The sequence below is a fragment of the Pyxicephalus adspersus genome, chromosome 3, assembly GCF_032062135.1.
Source record: "Pyxicephalus adspersus chromosome 3, UCB_Pads_2.0, whole genome shotgun sequence".
Classification (NCBI taxonomy): Eukaryota; Metazoa; Chordata; class Amphibia; order Anura; family Pyxicephalidae; genus Pyxicephalus; species Pyxicephalus adspersus.
The window spans coordinates 141,557,096-141,577,929 of NC_092860.1; the positions used below are offsets into that span (position 1 = coordinate 141,557,096).

General features: G+C 38.6%; 1 protein-coding gene across 4 annotated transcripts in view; it reads left to right on the forward strand.

Moving 5' to 3' along the window:
- FAM53A (family with sequence similarity 53 member A) overlaps positions 1-18,219 on the forward strand; it is a 53,749-nt gene extending 35,530 nt beyond the window's left edge. For all 4 annotated transcript variants that reach the window (XM_072406578.1, XM_072406582.1, XM_072406579.1 and 1 more), the window contains one exon: positions 16,752-18,219. In XM_072406578.1, coding sequence (XP_072262679.1) covers positions 16,752-17,039 — 288 coding nt within the window. In that variant the 3' untranslated portion in view covers positions 17,040-18,219. The remainder of the gene's footprint in view (positions 1-16,751) is intronic.
- Positions 18,220-20,834: the final 2,615 nt, after the last annotated feature.

The window sequence follows — 20,834 nt, forward strand, 5'->3', positions numbered from 1 at the left end:
TGGAAACACAGTGCAGAAGAGCATACAAATGTGTAGCCTGGGTCCTATTAACATTTTTTACGTTAAAATAAATCATAAGCACATTTAGTAATTAATTTTATGTTTTTTTCCAGTTGGTAAAGATAGCACAGCCCACCTATTTGCCTACTGCAGTAAAACACTGCTTTGTGTAGGAAAATGTGAGTTTTTTCACAGTTGTTACGCACCACCTGTATCTTAAGTCGAAATGTCAGCCAAGGTGTGGATCAGGTTTCAGTGCGAGCAGACAAACATGGCCCTATGAATGGAAGACCTTCATACTTTCCAGCTAATAGTTAATCCGAAGGCTCCAGCTAATTTTTTAGACAGCTGTTTGACCCTGCTGGAAAATGTGGCGTCCCAGTGGGATGGCTCCCATTATCTAACAGTTTTGGCAAGATCTTCGAGCTCTCAGAATGTGTACCCGGTAATAAGGCAATTATTGCAAAGAGCAGAAAGGCTCAGCCTGATGTTTTATGTTAGGATCTGGCTTCTTTCAGTCTGGAAAGGAATCGCGCGTTACCTTGTCTGAAAATATTTGCAAAGTATGGGAAATCATTTTGCCATACAACTATAGAACCTGTAGATTGCGTACCCAAGGGTTTTAATGTGCATGTATAGTGAGAGAGAAAAAATCTACCATTGCTTGCCTATTTCTAAAAATGCTGGCTGGCTGCCTGTCTGAGTCTGACCCAGAACAAGCATGCAGCAAGTGTATGGCAAGTCAATGACTTTGGGAAGGTGGTGAGCAGTGGCAGCCGGTGCAGTTCTCTCTATAGTAGTGGTTTATGGATAGACTAGTGCCCTTTATGCAATGATACGGTTATGTGATACTAGCTCTAGACTGCCATAAATATAACCTGCTAATATATTACACCTCCCGTATCGGTGTGTCTGCTTTACAGTATACAACTGTGGGTGTTGTGGAATGCAGAGCCTCACCTACTTCTTGTTAAAGACATTGTTAATGTGATACCCATCATCTGTCTGTAAAGGTTTAGAGTTGTCATGTAGTCATAGTATATTTCATTGTGGGATGCAGAGGAGACCTGCTTGAATGACAAATTAAAAGAAAGTTGGCATTTGTACAGAATGCATGATTTTAGAGGCTTTTGGGCTGCCATAAAGGTACTTTTTGTTGTAGTGGAATCAGTTTGCCATCTTCTAATCCGGGTACATCAAAGAAGTCTTCTTCCTTGCAACCATAAAGATATAGAAAAGTGGGTGGAATCAAGAAGACAACTTAAATAATAATAATAATTAAAAAATGGTAAAAGGCGGGGGTTAGAAAATGTCAGTACAAAGGTTATCTGCATAGCAAGTGGAGCCTGACGGCTATAAGTAATATTTGGATGAAAATATTTAAAAATTGTTATGTACTACTATTGCTCATCAGTATGTCATGCTGTTTCTTTTTTTTATTCTTTTTTTATGCTTACACATGTATTTATTTTGTATAGAGATTTATCAACACTCCCTCTAGTGGCTGTCTGTATATCGCACACCGTATTCAGCATCTCTGCTGAATAGGTCCTTGGATAAACCTTGATTGCATTATAAGCTAGAAAGAAAGTATTATTTTTATTCTTCTGATTTACCCCGAAGAGGAGCAGTAAGACACCACCACTGTGCTGTGCTAAGAAGGAAGCACAGCATATTTCTGTGCAATGGTAACCCATAGAGCAGGAGATCAGCAACAGGTCTTCTGCATTTAGTGGTAGGTGACTCATTTCCCCAGCAGCCAAACTTGACTTTCAAAATGACAAAACCGTTGCGGTATCATACATATGTAATCGCTGCATACGGTGTGAAATACCAAATTTGACTTTCCTATCAGCTGTGCATGGCTTTGAGTAACAGATCTGTTATTGATGAAAGGAATGTGTATTGTTATAGTCAGGTTGATATTAAACATTGTATTATCTTTACAATCTATAAACAGAATTTCTATATAAATTATAGATGTATATTACTGGAGCCGTATTACATACACAGGTTTTGCTTCCCTCTTTGCAGTTCTACACAATAGTTTTGGTTTACCATTCTTTTTTTGGCCGACTTATTGAAAACAGTGCAACTCTTTGTGGCCAATATCTTCTTTCACTGGTTTGAAGAGAGACACAAAAAACGTTCTCATCTCTTACATCCTACTAGTAACTAATTTACAAACTCGATAATAGAATAACAGAAGTAGAGAAGATACATTATGAGCAAAGAAATGCAAGATTCAAAGAACAAGTAAAAGAAGATATTTCATAATTTTAAGGTAGGCAGTAAGACAATTTGAACAAGTATGGATGTTGCTGGTGGCAAATACCTCCAGGTATGTGTGATAAGTAGTTCCCTCTAAAAACAAGGCTTTCTCCCAACAGCTCCTACATTAGTATTATCCTGCAATTAAAATGTTAAAGTTATTCTAAAAATACTTAAAGCAAATAAACACCCAGAAATAAAATATTTTTGATGCTTACGAGTCCTTAGACATGGTGGTTGCATCTTAAGTATCTCACCTTCAATATGGCTGTAGCCATAGATGCCACCAAAGCTGGATTCTAAATGTCTGCCTTTGTTCAGCCCAATTCCATAGGTGGTGAACTTTGTTTCATGTATCCAGGTCAGCTCATAGGAACTGACAAGTCATTCAGCTTCAGCATTTCATGCAAGATAAGAAGATATTGTCTTTATTTTACGAAATGTTTCTTAGACCAAAAAAAAAAACAAATGTTGCCAATGCACCCAAGGATGGGTAACTTGCAATATGTTCCTTGTTTGTTAATTGGTTTCTCATTGACAGATATTTTTAGTGTGTAGGTTGACAGCCGTATCTACAGCTTCCTATACTAGAAAATTTAATAAACTGCTGATGTTCCCATACTATCATAACAGACTAAATCTAATAATTCGGACCCAACCAACAGAAGGAGAGAACCATACTTCCTCAGCAATCATCTACTTTTTCACATTAACACTGTAAATTCTACTCTTATTTGCAAGCTGTCATGCATATCTTTCACTTATATAGTTTTGTGGTGATTGGTAACACTAAAGTTTCCATTCAGCATGTTTTCATACTAAACCTACACCAGCTGTTTCTTTAGTGAAAAACCTCTTCAGTTCCTTCAAAAATGAAGAACCTTGCTTTGCCTGACACATTCCTAACATATTTTCACATGTACTTTTTTCGGCTCACATCACCTGTTGACTCGGTAGCCATAATACATGATGGTTCTGTAGGGAGTACTGATGTCACTCATGTATGTGTTTCATTTTGTTGTTGGCACCATTTTTAGGCTTCAGTGACTAAATGTCTCCTTTCCATAAGTCTATAGATTAGCTATAATTTTTTTACGGAAATGCCCAGTCCGCTGTAAAACACAGTGAGTTTTCCAGTTTCACATTTTTTGTTTGTTGTGCACTTTGTATCTTTGTTATGTTAGCTTTGCGTTGTTCTTGTGACACCACCCAAGTTTTACTGATTTGGCAGCCATGAATGTACACATAGGGATCCTCTGGATACAGAAAAAATGTATGCTAGAAGTAAATGTATGTAGAGTGAATGAATAAAGTTGGTCATTCACCAGAAAGCGCATAAGTGTGAACAAAGCTTTTACATTTTCCATAGATCCTCAAAACTTCTGTTCAGAAAATATCATCCACCACTTTCATGCTTAAGCTTTTACCCAGCCCTTAAGCCTTTTCATTGGCTATTGAATGCACCCATCTCCAATATTGGCCAATCCAGGAAAGGTATGGAGTGGGAGAAGGTGGTTCAGGTTAAATCTAAAGATCATAAAATAACACAAGTAACTGAAAATGGCCTCCTATATGGACCAGGAGCCACTTAACAAGTGCACACTTTTCTCTGATCAATATTAAAATATTGCTGTATACAGAAACAAGTCCAACAGGTAAAATAAGGTATGCAACCTGTTTATTAAACTTGAAGCCATGCACTGAAGATATTTTAAAGACCATCATATTATACACTGAACTCCACATTCTGTAAACCTGGCACGCAGTTATTATTGGGTTGAAGATTGTTCTTATTCTCATGTTAAAACAACATAAAAAAATGTAGAGACATCCTGACAGGATGAGGCTTCTTTGCAGGTTAAAACAGAGGCTTGGCTGAGCAGTTTGCTAGAAGTTTCATACAGTGAAATTCTTACTTCGAAGGCAAATCTTTTCTGCCCTAAAGATCTCAGTTCAATTTATTCATAAGACAGGGCAAGCAAGATAAAATAATTATGTATGTAAGATTTGCTATGTACTTTGACATATCTTTTACAAACTTTTGGGGTTTAATAATCTTGCTTTAAGAACATTAAAACTTTTTGTCATGGTTTAATCCTTGGTAATGTTGCTTTTGTTTCTAGGTGAGCAGGTTGTGTCTGCTGTGGCTGTATTTCTGGATTCTGGTGGACATTGATTGGATGAATGTTGCTAGTAATCTCACTATTGGCAATTGTCTTATATAGAAAGGGGAAGATGGCATCATTACTAGACCCAAAGCTTAGAGCAGGATGTAGGCAAATTCCAATGGAATTCAGATTTAATATGTCGGTCTCCTCTTCTCTTTCCAATCCCACAAATTTCACATATCCATTGTGGGTCACTCTACCCCATAAGTCATTAAACCTTTTCTATTTTGACTGTCTGTGTAAAATTAAGTCCATTTTTCTTCCAGTATATTCCCTGGTATGGAACGTTTGTCACGGGTGCTAGATCCTGCTACAGTTTATCCAACACCAGTAATTGCTTTGCAGGATGGTTGGCCTTGGTTTTCTAGTTTGTATGCCATAATTTAGTTTTATGGTTCCTTTAAACCTTTCATTCAAGATGTTTAACTTCCCTAAAGAAGTAGAGTTGCAAAACCTAAATGATGAAGTCATACACATTTACAGGATGTCATTCTTTCACTCCCTTTAAAGTGATTGCTGACAATTGACAGCTAATCAATTTGTATAGATTTTTTTTTTATTGAAGTGTAATTTATAAATGGTCACACCAAGATTCTTTTCTTTTTTTTTTTCTTTTTTCTTTTTTTTTTTTTGCAACCTACAGCAAAAAGTGATTCTTCCTCTAGCAAATAGTCAGAAATGCATATTTAGCTAAGAATTATGATATGTTTCTTGAGTTATGTTGCATTAGGTTCCAGGGTTTGTAAAGCTGTTCTGGGCAACTGATCTAAGAATTAAGCGCACCAACTGCCATATTTATTTCCATTTAGATTGCACCAGTGGCCAACTAGGACACCTTTATTGGATCCTGGTGGGACAGTTGGTGGGATTATCCCATTTCAAGAAAATGAATTGCAGTAGCAAAGTAAAACTACCGGTAATTTGAGGCACACAAAGGGTTGTTATCTGACATACGTCTATCATATATTATGTACACTGGGATCACTGTTTAAAGCAGGCTGGTACAAGTAGGTTAACAAAACATAATGATGTTGCCTTTAGTCTGATTAAAACAGTCAGATCTCTCAAGTTCTTCTTCTTTGGCTCATTACTTACTGCCGCTTGAAAAATTCTAACCACTAAACCTCACTTCCTCCTTTTTTCTGATTTACAAAACACCAGCACGGAACAAACAGTCCTAACAAGAGGTTTCCTCTCTTGAAGTTAGTTTATTGTCAAATACATGTTTTTATTATTTTTTTTTTTTTGTAAAATGTAGAGTTTCAATTGAATTAAAGCTAAAAGAACCCCCTAAAACGTTAAAAGCCTAATTGCAACATCAAATAAAAGTACCTAAATCCTCTATTTTCATTATCCCTGCAATTTTTTTTCTTTTCCCTCTACATACCTGGGAAGTGGCTCTCACCTGACCTCCTCCCTTTCTCGAGACCTGCAGGTGGAGTAGAGTAGCTCACACATAATTCTCACTCGAGGCTTGGCAAGTAATGTGTATGCACCACCAACAGTAGCAGGCTGGTTGACCACTATACTTGTTACCATTGGAGGACAGAAAATGGAGCTGTGACTGCCCATGCACAGATTTCATGGAAATTATTAGACTTACAAAGTTGGGCCAACAACAATTGCAAGGCATTTAATAAAGTGAAAGCTTTATTTTTTCCCCTTTTACATCTCCTTTGACTGAATTTATTTTTTCAAAATTAGCTTTTACCAGCTTTAAAGGTCATATACATGTAATGAAAAAGGTGGTGTCTTGCCATGTAAAGGTAGCATTTAGCTCTGACATAGCACAACTTCCAGTGGTCCGATAACATGGCAGACTCATGCACAAAATTATTCTTGGAGTCTCCTTTATGGGATCAAATCAAACGAGACAAAATTGTTAACAGGTTATATTTAAAGAAAACTATGCAAGTTTTTGTTTTTATTGTAGGCACGGCTTTCTTTAATAACACTTAATCGGAACTGCCAGTTCCTGGAAATAGTTCTGAAATATTGGCAGCAATGCTTTTCCCAGAGCTGGACATCTCCGAATCCTAAAAATAAGCCTAAATCTGTGGTGGTGTCTTAGAAATACCATGGCAGGGGAGATATTGTTCTACTATGAATGTATGCTATCTAGATGGGTAATGCTTGTTTGTAATCCCAAAGTGTTTATGTTCTTTCTCAGTCACAGTAATATCAGAACATGTCCGGAGTATTTTCTGGCTCACACGTGGCCCTCTACACCTCTGACCTCTGAGACATGCAGATTCCTTTTTGTACCAAGAACTTGCCATACGCAAACCTCCTCTTTCCTCATAACTGTGGAACTTGTCTTGAGTACACAAACAGGTGTATTCTGAGCCTTGTAAATGTACCCTGTGCAAAGAGCAGTAAGGCTTACTGGGCCAAAAAAACTGATAAAAGCAAGCCACAACAAAGTGTATTCCCCTAAAACTATGGAAAATGAAGCAGCCAGTGGACATAAACTATCTTCAACTTCCTTATGTACACTAAAGTTTTTTCTGATTCCCTAGTAAGGTATAGGAAAGCTCATACAACCTCACCTATGTACTAATATTGACCAGTGCGGTCTGGGCCAGACTCACACCTTCACTACACAAGAAGGGTTAGATATCGCTGGAGATTTTTTTTTTTTTTACCAAATAAAACCATTAATCACATGTTCAGATTGTCTAGACAGCTCTCAGTAAAATGTATGCAGTGTGGGTGCCAAATAGCCCACATATAATCGCTTCCACTATTTGAATCAGCTTGATAAGTCTCTTGGAATGTAGAGAATAGCACCTGAACAGCAATGCCGGGGCATTCTCCAAATACTTTGCACACTTTTGAAGCATTCTGTCCTTACTCTAGTTTTTTGCCAATGTTATTTCTTGACTTAAAGGAGAGTCATAAGCCTTTCAAAATTAAGTCCACTTAACCCATTTTCCCCCTCCCCAGATACATACTTACCTCAATCTCCTGTTTTTATTCTTCCCAAAAAGTTGTTGCTGGCTGTTTTGCGCAGGAGCTTCCCATAAAGCAATAAATGTCTGAAAGTTGGAGATTCTCAAAAGTTCTGCTTTTGATAGTTTTAAAGATAGTTTTTTGTGATTTTTTCCCATCCAGGTTGTTATGGGTATTACTGTCCAGAGAATGGAGGCTTGTAGTGTGGACCTCATGGATGTATCATCTCGGTTGTTCCAATTCAATCAAAGAGGTGATTTGTCCTTGTAAAGCCACCTCAATAACACATCAAAAATGCAATGCAATATATTTTACAAAGTGAAAAGCTAACACTAGAGTTTTCATAGTCCTTTTAATAGTTCGTATTTTTTTTTTTTCCTTTTCAGGACTTGGCACTATGACATGTGAAGTCCTAATGCCTTGTAACCATATAGCATTTTAGTATTGTGAATTTGGCATTTTTGCACATAAGTCTGTGTTTTGACTATGCTTACTCACCCGGTTGGAGTTGCCCTTTTACTGCTTTTTTGCTGACTGAGAATGTTTTTAGAAGTAGCCACACTTTTTCTGATATTAGGATCAGTAATACCTCTGCAGGATTATTACTGCTGACTGTGAGTCGAGCTGCCTCACCCCTGGTTTCCTGGTTTCTGACATACCGTCTGCTTTCTGCAGTTATATTGATTCTGAGATGGAAAAAGACTTGCACATTTTATCTCCCCCTCTTGTTTTAAATACAAACTAAGTTTAGTTCTAGTCTGTGGCCAGCGTCCTACCAGAAAGACAATGGGAGGCATGCTGGATGAATATGTTTTTGCAAAAGCAAAACAAATAACCCTTTTCATGGCAAGAAGAAAACATAATCACCAAAGAGACAATGCAGTCGGCGTTCTGTGTTATGCCATTTTAATGAAATGTTTTTCGTTCATTTTAGTGCTTTTGAATTCTTGCAGCCTCTTGGCAGTCACTTCCTGTCTACATGCACTCTAGTGATGTGTGTAACTTCAGCTTGCAGCACAGGTTTCGCTGTCTGGTGGACTGAAGGCATTATCTGTTCTTTTTCCTATAGCATGTCCTGGGTGACCTCTCAACTGCTAGAGGTCACATCACCATGCAGTGCTAATTCCAGGAAAGGTATCAGCTGTTTTCAATATATCTGCAGAACAAGAGTCTTAACATCCACGTATTCAAGTGTGACCTGGCAAAAAATATGCCTCCATATCTGATTTCTGCAATGTGGCATGGTACCATTTCTAATCTGTCTGACAGAAGCAATGTGGATTCTTCAAAGACAGGCTGTAAAAGAAAAGTCAGAGTTCTGCACATCTGTTCAAGAAGAATCAGTGTGAATCATTGTGAAGTTCATCCAGCTAAATACTCCCATTATCCGGAAGTCCATGGCACTGGATGCCCATCTATACCTTGGCCTACACGCTGCTTGTGTTGGAAGGGTCCTGGAATGGGAACCTGCTGGGGAATCAAAGGAATTGAGACGCTTTGTGCAAACTTTACATGCAGTGTACAGGGCAGCACGGTGGCTCAGGGGTTAGCACTCCGGCCTTTGCAGCACTAGGTCCCAGGTTCAATTCCCAGCTAGGACATTATCTGCATGGAGTTTGCAGGTTCTCCCCGTGTCTGCGTGGGTTTCCTCCAGGTACTCCGGTTTCCTCCCACATCCCAAAAACATGCAGTTAGGTTAACTGGCTTCCCCCTAACAATTGACCTTAGACTACATTAATCACATATGACTATGGTAGGGAAATTAGATTGTGAGCTCCTTTGAGGGACAGTTAGTGACACGACTATGGACTTTGTACAGCGCTGCGTAATATGATGGCGCTATATAAATACTGTATTATAATAATAATAATAATAATAATAACATCCCAGGATTTTTTTTAAGAAGCTGTAGATGGGTGGCAGGCCTTGTATTGTTACTAAGTTTTTCGGTAAACACCCAAAAAGATAAGTGTTTACTGAAAAGTGCTGGGCTGTGGAGAACACTGCACATCACAAACTGAAGTTTGAGTGACAAGGCGAGCGGTGTTCTACTCCAGGCCACATTCAGACTACAGTTTTTACATACCGCAATCTACTGATTCTTTGTATACCGCACCTTACTAAATTTATTGTTCTTTGGTAAATAAATGTGTGCAGATCATGGCCCCTCAAGTTTGTAAATGTGTGATCCACACACACTTGTATGTCTAGGTTGGGGACCCCACTTTTTTCAGTTAACTTGCAGCTTGGTCTGTGATGGGACAATACAGGAATAGCCTCCCATAGAAGTCATCGTTTTCCTTTTGTCTTGTGAGCCAATTCCAAAATATTGTCTGCCTTTATTGCTCTGCAAGTCTAAATCCTGCTGTGCAGAGGATTTAGAGACTGATGCAGTTACTCTTTAAAAATATTTTTACACTTTGTCTGATTGTTGTGTCCCTAGCTGAGCCTGTAAGGCACATGGAAGATGAGAACGTGTCAGTGCCTTTTGCAAATGGCCGCCTCCCAACACCCCTCTAGGACTTTGCTCTGGTTACACAGCCTTGACAGCTCACTTTTAATTTATCATGACTAAACAGAAACGCTATAGTAATAACAAGCATTAACGAGCAGATGAAGCAAGATGTCAGTCACAGGAGACCTTGGAAGGGAAGTTTGTTGCCATAATAACTGTGACCATAACAGAAGTCTTGACAGGAATATCTCCAAGTCTGGTGTTATATTGACAGGGCGGTCTGTGTTTTTATGACCGGAGCTCGCTTTTAAAGGGATGCGTAGGTGGCAAATTGAGAAGTCTTTAAATACAGATGAGGGGAAATCTCATTTCAGCAGAATATTTCCAGGATTCCAGAGAAAGGAAAGGTGCGCAGCTCTAGAACGGCTAATAAAGCCCCAAATCTTTCTAACATACTATCTGTGGTAGGGTTTGTGAGGCTGCTGCAAGCTAAATGGACGGAAATTACTTAATTTACCACATAAAAGTATTTTCAGGCCTCTTCAGACATTACAAAAGCCAAGTGAAACGTTTGCTTAGCAAAATCACTACCTATTTTCACAAGTGAGAAGTAGGTCACTCTTACTGTCAGCACCTTTTTCTGAAGCCTAAATCCCACCTTACCCACACAGCCAGAGTCCTCTTTATTCATTAAAAACTTAACATTTAGCTTTGTGTTAGAGCCAAAAAAAAGTTAAAATTTCGGTTTGGCTTTTATATCCCCACAGTGGCTCGTCTAAGAATTGAATTTGGAGACGACTGGGCAACTAGTCTTGTTTTAGAGGGTCAACAATGGCTACTTGCATGTCTCTTAGTAGAGACCTCCTTTAAAACTGAGCTTCACTTTGTCGCCTTTGTGTATAATTAGTATGCAGGTCCCCAAAGTGATACTTAGAGCAGCGCTGAAAAGACTTGCAGCCTGTTCATTCATTGCCCCTCTTATCATGCTGAGGAGGCCACCAGTGTTGGGTCTCCCGCTAAGGCCAAATAGAAATGTGAGTTTGAAGAGTTAATTTGGCGCTATTGGCAAAGGGGACCCCATCCCTAGACGGCAGCTGTCCTTTCATCTCAGCTCTTGTGCTTGATCTCCCAGCTGCTAGCACTTGTCACATCTCCCTATAGAGGCCTGGTGTGGCCTGACAGAATGTGCTTGTTACAAAATATCTATGGGTTTAATGAAGGGGAAATGTGGCGCGTTCCGCTGGGTGGGGGTCTTGGGGTTGTGGCGGTTGATGTTAATTTGTAGAAGCAGTTAATTTTTGCATATTTTATTACTTTATGCACTATTATAAAATCTTCAAGCTATATGGTAAGACATATATGGTAAGGTTAGACACAAAGTTTTTACCTTTATAGCTGCTCATTGTTGTTAAGACTTGTTCACACCACAGTGCAAATGTGCATAAAATACTCACAGTTAAACGTGTATTTTAGTTCTTTTGTAACAGCACATTGGAACACGTGTGTAAATGTAACAAGGCTTATTTTTCTAACCTGCTGCAGTGGGGAAAATATGTTGTACCTTCATAGTGAATTAAATTGCTTATGTTTGGAATAGTACATGAAAAGTAAAACTTGCCTTATCCCATACTCCCCAACAGCTAGCTTTCTCTGCTGCACTAGACTGGTCCTCCATAGCCACCTGGTCTAATAGGTAACCTCATTGCCTTCAGTAAAATTCGGAGTCTTTTACTGAACAGGATGATACTAAGGCCCTACCTACAAATCAGATCAACAGAGGGCAGAAAGGTCTGCAATTGGCTACAAGAGCGAAAAGTGTAGTTTTACTCCCCTTGTATCATCCCCTTAGATATAAAATGACTTCAAGGAACCCCTATTATAATCACTATTTTCACATCTCACAATACATGTGTGCTGGTTAGTGGGAATAATTCCTTTTACATTGCTGGCCACTGGCAAGAAATGCACCCATACAGATAGCCAAAAAGGTCATGTTGTCAGTGGTAAATGACTTGAGAGCCACAAATTGCTCATTGCTCATGGAACCTGGAAATGGAGTCAGAAAAAATTCACAGACTCTGATTTCACATCCCTGACATTCTGACATTCACATTTAAGTGCATGAGATGTTAGTGGTTATCCTCTTTAGCTCCTTCCTATGTGTCATTCATAACTCTGGATTCAACTCTAATAGTTTATTAATATTTTGTGTCATTTTTTTTCCACTTTTGCTAATAGATGTAACTATAAGGCTTATTTTGTGGTGCTGTATCACATCCATTTTCTGGGAAGTGCTATCACTCAAAAACAGAAGACATTTTCTGCATAGAATCCTTAGTCTTGTGTAAAATCTATAGGACTACAAAAACTGAGAGCATGTATAAACTGAAAGGATAGAAGTACAGCCTACCTCATCATATTCCTTATCTGAACCAAAATAGTAGCCATTTTCATTGCCAATGCTTGGCCAACCAGCACTGTTACAGAGAGCCAATGGCCCTGTGACCTCCTTCAAATTGCCACTTACAGTGGACTTTGCCTTTATTTCCAGCTGCAGGGGAGAAAAAAACAGAATTTCTTTATCTGCTCCAAAAGCAGCTGTAATACTAGAGGAGAATTGGTTAAATTGTTCTTTTATAATTTGTTAGATTTATAAACATAGTGGAATTTTGTGTTTGTACACTTTATAATTGGAGCTGGTTGACCAAATGACCCCAATGTCTATTAAGTTTTTATTAGTGAAAATTCAGCAGCCAATAGATAAGTACATCCACCCCAAATTAAATGTGTATTACTTAATGGAAACTGTTGTTACTTCCAGTAGTTTTGTTTGAAAAACTAAGGGCTGCATACTTATTTTGGTCTCTTGGCATTCGGCTGTTACAGAACTAGTATATGACATGATAGTTGGAGAATGGGACCCTACAAAATAGCTGATTTTAGAATATGGTATCTCATAAGTTGACTTGACTTAGGTTTAGGATAAACCTAATGGTTGGTGGTATGGTGGTAATGGATGGTGGTAAGTTCATGGTTCATGGTGGTAAATTACAAGGTGGTAAGTTCATGGTGGTAAATTACAATGACTATTAATTGACATCCTAACTTTTTTCAAAAGTTTTAGTATGACTATGATTTTGTGGACCAATACTCCAAAAAATAATCTCTATAGATAACTCTGCATTATTGACTTCGCTAAACAGGACAGCTGTGCTGGAAGAAATATTGGCTGCTTTGGGCCCCTGCAGACAATGGCCCCCTAAGCCTGAAACACAGATGGCATGTGCCAATAATGATCTGGGACGTCAGTCTAAACGTCCATGTTTATTTTTTATTCTCTGCAGAGAATGCAGCCATAAATCCCACCGGTGTTGAAAGCCGTGGGCCATGGTGCCATTTAGCGGTTTAGCGAGCTTAGCCTTGCCCCCCATTCACAGGATCAACATTTGGTCTCTGTACAAGCCTCCTCAGGAATTCATGTCCCTTTTTGAAAGGGGTGAGCAGGCCCCGTCTGAATAAGAAGCTCTAGGCGGTTGGGGCTCGTCGGAATGGAAAAGGGAGCCGTGCCTGACAAGATTCTGCCAGGACGGGTCCTGGGCTCTTTTCAGCAACGCCTGAACAATCAAAGGCCTCCTTTTTATCTATTGTTAACCTAGGAGGATACTCATTTAGTGTTCGAATTCCAGCAGGCTTGGGAAGAAGGAAAGGCGATAGCACTAGACAGGCCTCGGAGATGGTAATCAAGTATCAAAAGTGATCTGTAGACAAGCTAGCACTTTGTGCTGTGACAGGCACGAACACACTGGGGTACTTAGTCCTGAATGAAGACTCGAGCCCTTCTTTCTTTCAGAAGCTTGAATGGGGGATTCTGCTGGAGGTGGCATCCACACTGAGCATCTGGTGCTGTGTGGAGCAGAGAGAAGGGGGCAAGCACAATGTGAAATTAGGCCCAAAATGGCATTTAATGAAGTGAGGCTCTGTGCTCGAAACTTTCTATGTATGCTCTGTAAATGAAAAGGCTTTGGGGTTTCCACAAGAAAAGACATCTCATTAGATGCCACTGCTTTTCTTCTCTGTCTCCAAAGAAGTTTTGTGCCGGCAAGGTTGCACTTTACCCATCTGGAGGTTTTTTTTGTGTGTGTGGGCTGCAGATTTTCTCCAGACAATGCATTCCTTCTTTAGGAAACTTAGATTTCCATTCATTAAATAACTTTCATTAGGCAGTTTATGTAGGGGACTTTAATGCCATTCTTAAATATGTAAACGTTTTAGACTATCTTTGTCATCGCTGATGGGTTGCATAGTGGAGAGCGATATTTCTTAGCACCCAGCTGACTTCCTGCACAGTCCTTCAATAAGAAGTTACCACCCTTCATTTTGATGTCCTTTTGTTTTGCCTAATGTGGCTGCTTATGTAGAGCAGTACTGTTGCATGATAATTGCAACAAATTGTCTTTAGTGTGTGACTTATAAGTGGTTCTAAGTAGTTCTCCCCACAACTACACTTCAAAATTCTTTTCTTGTAGTGCCCGCAGACATCCATCAATATCCACTCTTGTAATGATTTGCATCTGTATGCAAATAACTTTGAATGACCCCCATCAATTAAGGTATATCAGGTTATCCAGCTGCTACTCATTCGATAATTCTTAGTCCTGGGAAAAGTTTGATCAGTAAGGCCACTAGGAAAGCAGCACCCAAATGCCTGTAATCAATGACAACCTTTACATGTATTATATATAGAGCTAAGTTTAATTTCTGCATGTATTTATTTATTGGGGAAGAGATGGAGGAGAATAACTCAAACAAAATTATAAAATGCCTCAAAATAATTAAGCCTATTTTCATCTTTACTTTTTGAGTTTTTTTAGCAACTATCTCCCAACTTTTTTATTTTCACCTTCACTTTTTTTTTCTTCATCTAACATGAGACCCAGAATTCTTTACTGATCAACAATTTCAAAACTCACTTTTGAACAATATAACAAATCAGATTGGTGTCCTGTGTCTTGATCTTTAACCTAGACATTCCACAGTAAGCCATCAGCGGCTGGACTTGTAATTTGCTGTCACAATGAAGAATGTGGTCCAGGTTTATTGATACAGAGCTATTTAGCCAGAGTAATGGCACAGTTGCATGCCTGCAGGTCATCATGTGGGTTACAATCACAGACCCCCTTGTTGAAGAGACAGCTCAGTGCTTTTCTGCTGGATGGGGACCTGGATGCCTGGATGTGATTTTTCGGCATGCTGAGCACCGTGTTTATTTTGCATGTAGTCTGCTCGCCTTATGCACAAAAAAAGTTAATTTTGGTTGACTAAAGTATGACTTTCTCATAGAGCAGGAAACCTCTTGTAACAATCGCCTGGCTATAGTTTGACAGGGCCTGCGGATTAACACAAACACTACTGCTACTTCTTGTTCTTAGAAAAGATGATTAAACTGTAAAAGTTATTAGAAGTGCTATAAATCCTTACTTGCTAAACACAAAGGCCGTTTAAATAAGATTAGCAGGAAGATAGTCTACAATCTCTTTAAGGGTACCCACCATGTGACAATCATGGTGGCTTCCAATGGTGAACTCTCCTTTTGAGCATGACTGTTTTTTGGCCCAGTTGTTTGTAGATAAGGAATTCTGACACCTGACTGTTTTGGACCTGTGACCCAAAAGTACTAAAGCTGCATGTCAGGGTGTCAGCAATGCCAGTGCCTTGTACTTCTGATGTAACTGTGTCTATGGTATTTTAGCAGTGTTTGATCAGCTTAAAACTCTATGTAGGTACAAGAGAAATATAATAAAAGGCATATAAGAGACACATTAATGCAGCTAGGTAATTGTATGCACATCACTAAATTAATTTTATTTCACTTAGTTTATTATTCCATACTGTCTAAGTTTAGGACACAGATGAACCAATTAGTCTCCATTTTTAGTGTACAAGCACTGGGCATTTTGCTAAGGTAGGCAGAGGAGAAGTACTAGTAGGGAGGTGATGGAGAGAATGATAAGGAAGTTTGGGGGGCATAGGGGATTTTGCCTGAATCAGGGTTAATGCTCTCTATTCAGTATAAAATTACTGCTCACTCTAAAATCTCCTTTATAAATACTTTGTAGGGATTTATGGTGGAATGGAAGCCAGCAAGTGATTTTCTTTACAATTTACATAATCCTTTCTCTGGCAATGCATGAATTGAAATGCTCATAAAACATAATTTAGGAAATATTTAATCCTGTCTTTTAAGGTAAACACTAAATTCATTTAGGCGACACAAGAAAATGCCAGTCATTGCTCTCTAGACCACCCAATTACTCATTTGCCTTTGATGCTGCTGAGTTCAGAAACCCAAGTTATTGGTGGTAGAAATGCAACCACAACAATGTTTACAATAGGCAAAAGGCTATAAACAATGATGGAATACATATGTAATCTTCCACCTGTACAACTGAGAACATGATTTAATTTTACAAACTTCTTTGGCCTGCTCAGTACAAATGGTGGCGAGTCCTAATCACCACCTGAATTCAATGAGTAGAGAGAAGAGACCCATTAGGAATGTTACCTGTGGCCGTGAAGCACAACTCCATATTTTGCAGGTTCAAGGGAACATGTTGTTATCGGCTGCTTGTTTATGTGTAGAATAGGCCATCTAAAGCTACGTACATGCTAGATTGTTGTCACCCTGATCATTATGAGCCAAAATCTGAAGTAACAATGGTCACCTAGGCAAAATTGGCAAACCTCCCTGGAAGCATAGGCTACATTACAAACAAGACAGAAGATCTAACATGCTCACTCTATTGTCAGCAGCAAAAAATGAATGTAAATAATATTGTAAATAAAAAAAATCTGTAGCCCAGTATAAATTCATTGTAATAATCTGCTTTCTTTTTTTCTTCCTCCAGACATCTAAAAGCCTTTGCTCTTTGGACTACGAAGAAGACGACGAAGATCCCCACCTCAAAACCATTGTCTCCTCACCCTGTGATTCCAATGACCTCATGAATATCGTCACTCCTGGGTCCAGTCCCGTGAAGGAGACCACAGACGAAGGGACCTATTCAAGGGATTTTAGGAGGGAAGCCACTGTGAGTGAAAGCGAGGAAGACCTAAGTGACTGTGAATGCATAGAAGGCACCATGGTTCAGATGAAATGTGATGATCTGGACCTGGAGCAAATAGAGAATAACTAAGCATCGCTTTGTCTCCAGTTGGCAGCAATTCCTGCTGTCACCATCGCTTTCCTCTTGAGCAGTCCCATGGAAGGAGTCGGAGCGTAGTTACCTGTTAAGTGTAACAAAGCAAATGATGAAAAGACTTAGCATGAAATCTTGGTTTTCATCTGACAGCAGTATTTGGCCTAGTATGTGCGGCTCGACGTATAAAGTCAAATAGATATATATGTACTCATTAGGTTTCCTATGGGAAAGTAACTTAAGTGCTTACTGAGAGTGCCTAAATATTTGTTACTCAGAATAAAGGGGAAGGGTGGGGGGTTCGGGAAGGACTACTATTTTGTAAGCTAATTTCAATATTATGTAAACCTCACTTTTGGCGGGGTGTGCTAGAAAAAAAAGCGAGTACAATTTGTTTACTTTTTGCAAGCGTCTCACATACTGGGCTGCTGAGCTCCGAAAAAACGGAAATCGTCTGGAGTTTCTTAAAGATCTAAAATACAAAAAAATAATAATACATTTAAAAAGCAGAAAAAAATTAACATATTTTTGCATTTCTATAGCTTTTACAGTTCTGGGAAAAAAAATAAATAAAAGCATCTCTATTTTGAAATGAATTTTCAGAAGGGCATTTTATAAACCTAAATCTTATCTGCCATGATTGTGGTGCAGGTATAAGTTCTATTTTTTTGTTTTTGAAGAGCTTAAAGTTCTGAAATCAATGACGTTTTTGTCTGAATGGATATGGAGAATGTTGAGCAATTTACGACCAGTCCAATAAAACCAAAATAACCGCTCTGGGATTTTTTTTTTTTTTATATTGAGTGGTTACAAAAACTACATGTACAAACATGTTTTCATTTAGATTTCTTGATCAAAATGTACTAGTGACCTGAGAGGTTGAGACAGGAAGGCCTATACATTTGCTACTTGAATTGTATTTGTTTTCTATTTTGAACAAAAGTGACAGTCATTTACGTTATGTGCATTTCCAAAAAAAGTGCAAGTAGTTACATTGCCTTGTAGGTCATTATTACGTTCATTTTTTTTCTATCGTTCAAAAGAATGTATCGGAGCACTTGAACTTTAGACTTGGACTTTTGTAATGATCAATTCCACACAAGGAGAAGATACTCAGCAATAGAAGGCGATTTTTGTCCTTAAATAAAAAAAAAAAAATCAATTTGGATTGAAAAAATGTGTCCTGTTTTTATTTGCGTTCTGATTTAGAAAAAAAGTCTCCAATTAATTATGAATCGTTTTGATTGGCTAGCCTGGGATGAATAAACTTCCATATATGTATACTGCATATGTATACTGGAGGTAATTAATCCCCATAGTCATTGGAAGAATGTACAGCTTACTGAACTTTCTAAAGAAAATCTGGAAAGTAAGATAGATGTTATATTCTACAAGAATTTAGGCACTTCACTTTCAAAAAGTAAGTTATTAATTATCAAGGAAAAATTAACTTTGCTTAATGAATGTGGTGACAGTTCACAAGCAAAGAAAGCAAAAAAGAAATTGTGACATGCAAGTCAGCAAACATTCATCTCATAATTCACTTTGTGAACAACCCAAGATCCTTTAATAAATCAACCCCATAGTATTTCTCTTCTGCAATAAAAATGTCTGCTTCTGCAGGTAAAGCTTCTACTTTTAAAGCATTGCAAAAGCAAATTGGATATAGGGTTTTTATTAAACTGTATATAGTGCAAACATATTAGGCTGTACATTAAATAGGGGCTGCAAATACCAGACAGACAACAGTGACACAGGAGGAGGAGATGAGAAGAGTTCAGAAGAGCTTACAATCTAAAAGATCTGTTTGATTTTACCCTCTTGTAATCCACTGTAGAGCAGTACCTAAACCGGTCCCCAGTGGAGGGCCAATCAGGTGTCCTACATTCACATGTGCTAATAAGCAGAGATCGGCCTCGTTAGTATGTTTTTACTACTTTATTGCCCAAAGATGGGGGTGGAGATGTTGTAAATCTCCGTTGCTTATATGCCAGGAAGAAAAGTTCGTTAACAAGGCTGTCTATGCCATTCTGTTCAAGGGGCTGTATTTGTCACAGGGTTGGAAGTACAAATCATTTGGTAGCTAACAAAGCTTCAGTAATTAACTATTAACTATTACTAAGTCATTACTAATCTTCTGAAAATACTACTTGCCTGTCTGTTTCTTGCTTCATATGGTTATACTAGAGTCATGTATGAAGAAGCCTACAGCAAAGAAAAGCAAATTTCCTCTTCATTCCTCTGCATTACCAGCTCAGCAGCATAAAATGCAATAAAGCCATAGCATTGGCAATTAGCAATTTCAGACACAGGTCAACAATGAAAGCCTTTAGGATTCTTATAAAGGATATGTGTCATCAAACAAATATGGAGGCTAACATGTTGACCTCTTCTGAATTTGCTAAATGTCTCAATGTCATGCAAGTTGCCCTAATCTGTTAAAAAAATGTGGAGTTTTGTTAAAAGCCTGAGCAGGTTTATCTATCAGTACACATGGAGTTGCTCTTCATTTATAGTAAAACAGGTATTTATGGGGTTGGGATAACTTTGCTGGTCAAAAGTGGATGGCCATCTACAGAAATGTTCTACGGTCTCTAAAAGTGGAACACCTTTCACAAACAACCTTTTCCCACCGTGTGCACGTACATTACAGATGACCTCCAAGTTGAATACACAATTTAAATAAACATGTCGACTGCTTGTCAAAAGAGCCATAGATTTACATAACTCATACAGATTTGGTGACCTCGCTTTTCTCCACTGGTAAGAAAATATGTTCTGGTCACCAACAAGACTGATATAACTGTTGTGGACTTGGGGAAGGTATTCCTTTTAAAACTGCACTTCTGACAAGCACGTTTATTAGTTATACATTTTTCCCTTTGAACGACGCGTTGGCCATACATAGCCCTGCTTCGGGGCCCATAACTCAAATAGTTTACAGAGAGGTAATGAGCATATGGTATGGAAATACAGAATGCTGAGCTGACAGTTTACTTTTGGAAGGAAATGGGGACATGTTTACCTACTTGTGGGAAACTCTAAATGGAATCTACTGAAAGAGAAATATTGAAGACGAAAGAGCTGCCCAGGAACTGTAAACCCCGTTGGCTGCAGATCTGAATATAAAAAAGAGAAAATCTATTACGACTTCAGTATACACTTGTCATTTATCCTTCTGAATGGTATTTTGTGACTGCTTTGAGATGGAGTAGTTTAAGCCCTGGTATCTGTTCCATTTAAAGAAATATGGGAACTGCCATTACCAACCTTGTCTGGCTATAATCCTTGTTCTCTGGCTTTGATATTTTTGTGCTGCTGACCCTGAATAAGCAAACAGATAAAGAGCCTGAGAGTGTGGAGATTAGAGACATATAGTCAGTCTTCGTCAAGACCCCATAAAGTATTTTAAATGCATATAAATCTAAGAACATAAAGGTCGAATACTGCATGTCACCAGTCCTTGGATGGGATAGCTGATGGAGTTGTCAATTGAGATCAATCGATAAATATTTCTTGTTTGGGGAATATATTCAATAACTCCTTTGGTGTCTATAGAAATGACCTAAGCCTGAAATGCTGCAGTAAGACCTTAAAAGAGCTGTGCATATGCAAATGCTCACAAACTTCAATGAACTGCAGCAATGTTGTGAAGAATAGTGGGCCAAAATTCTTCTAAGACAATGGTAGCTAGGTGATCAAGCAAACCTGGAATGGATTTCTTCAATGTCATTTGCTATTTGCTAGCAAATGCTTTGAATCCTGGACCAGATCCATCCCAGGTTTGTTGGA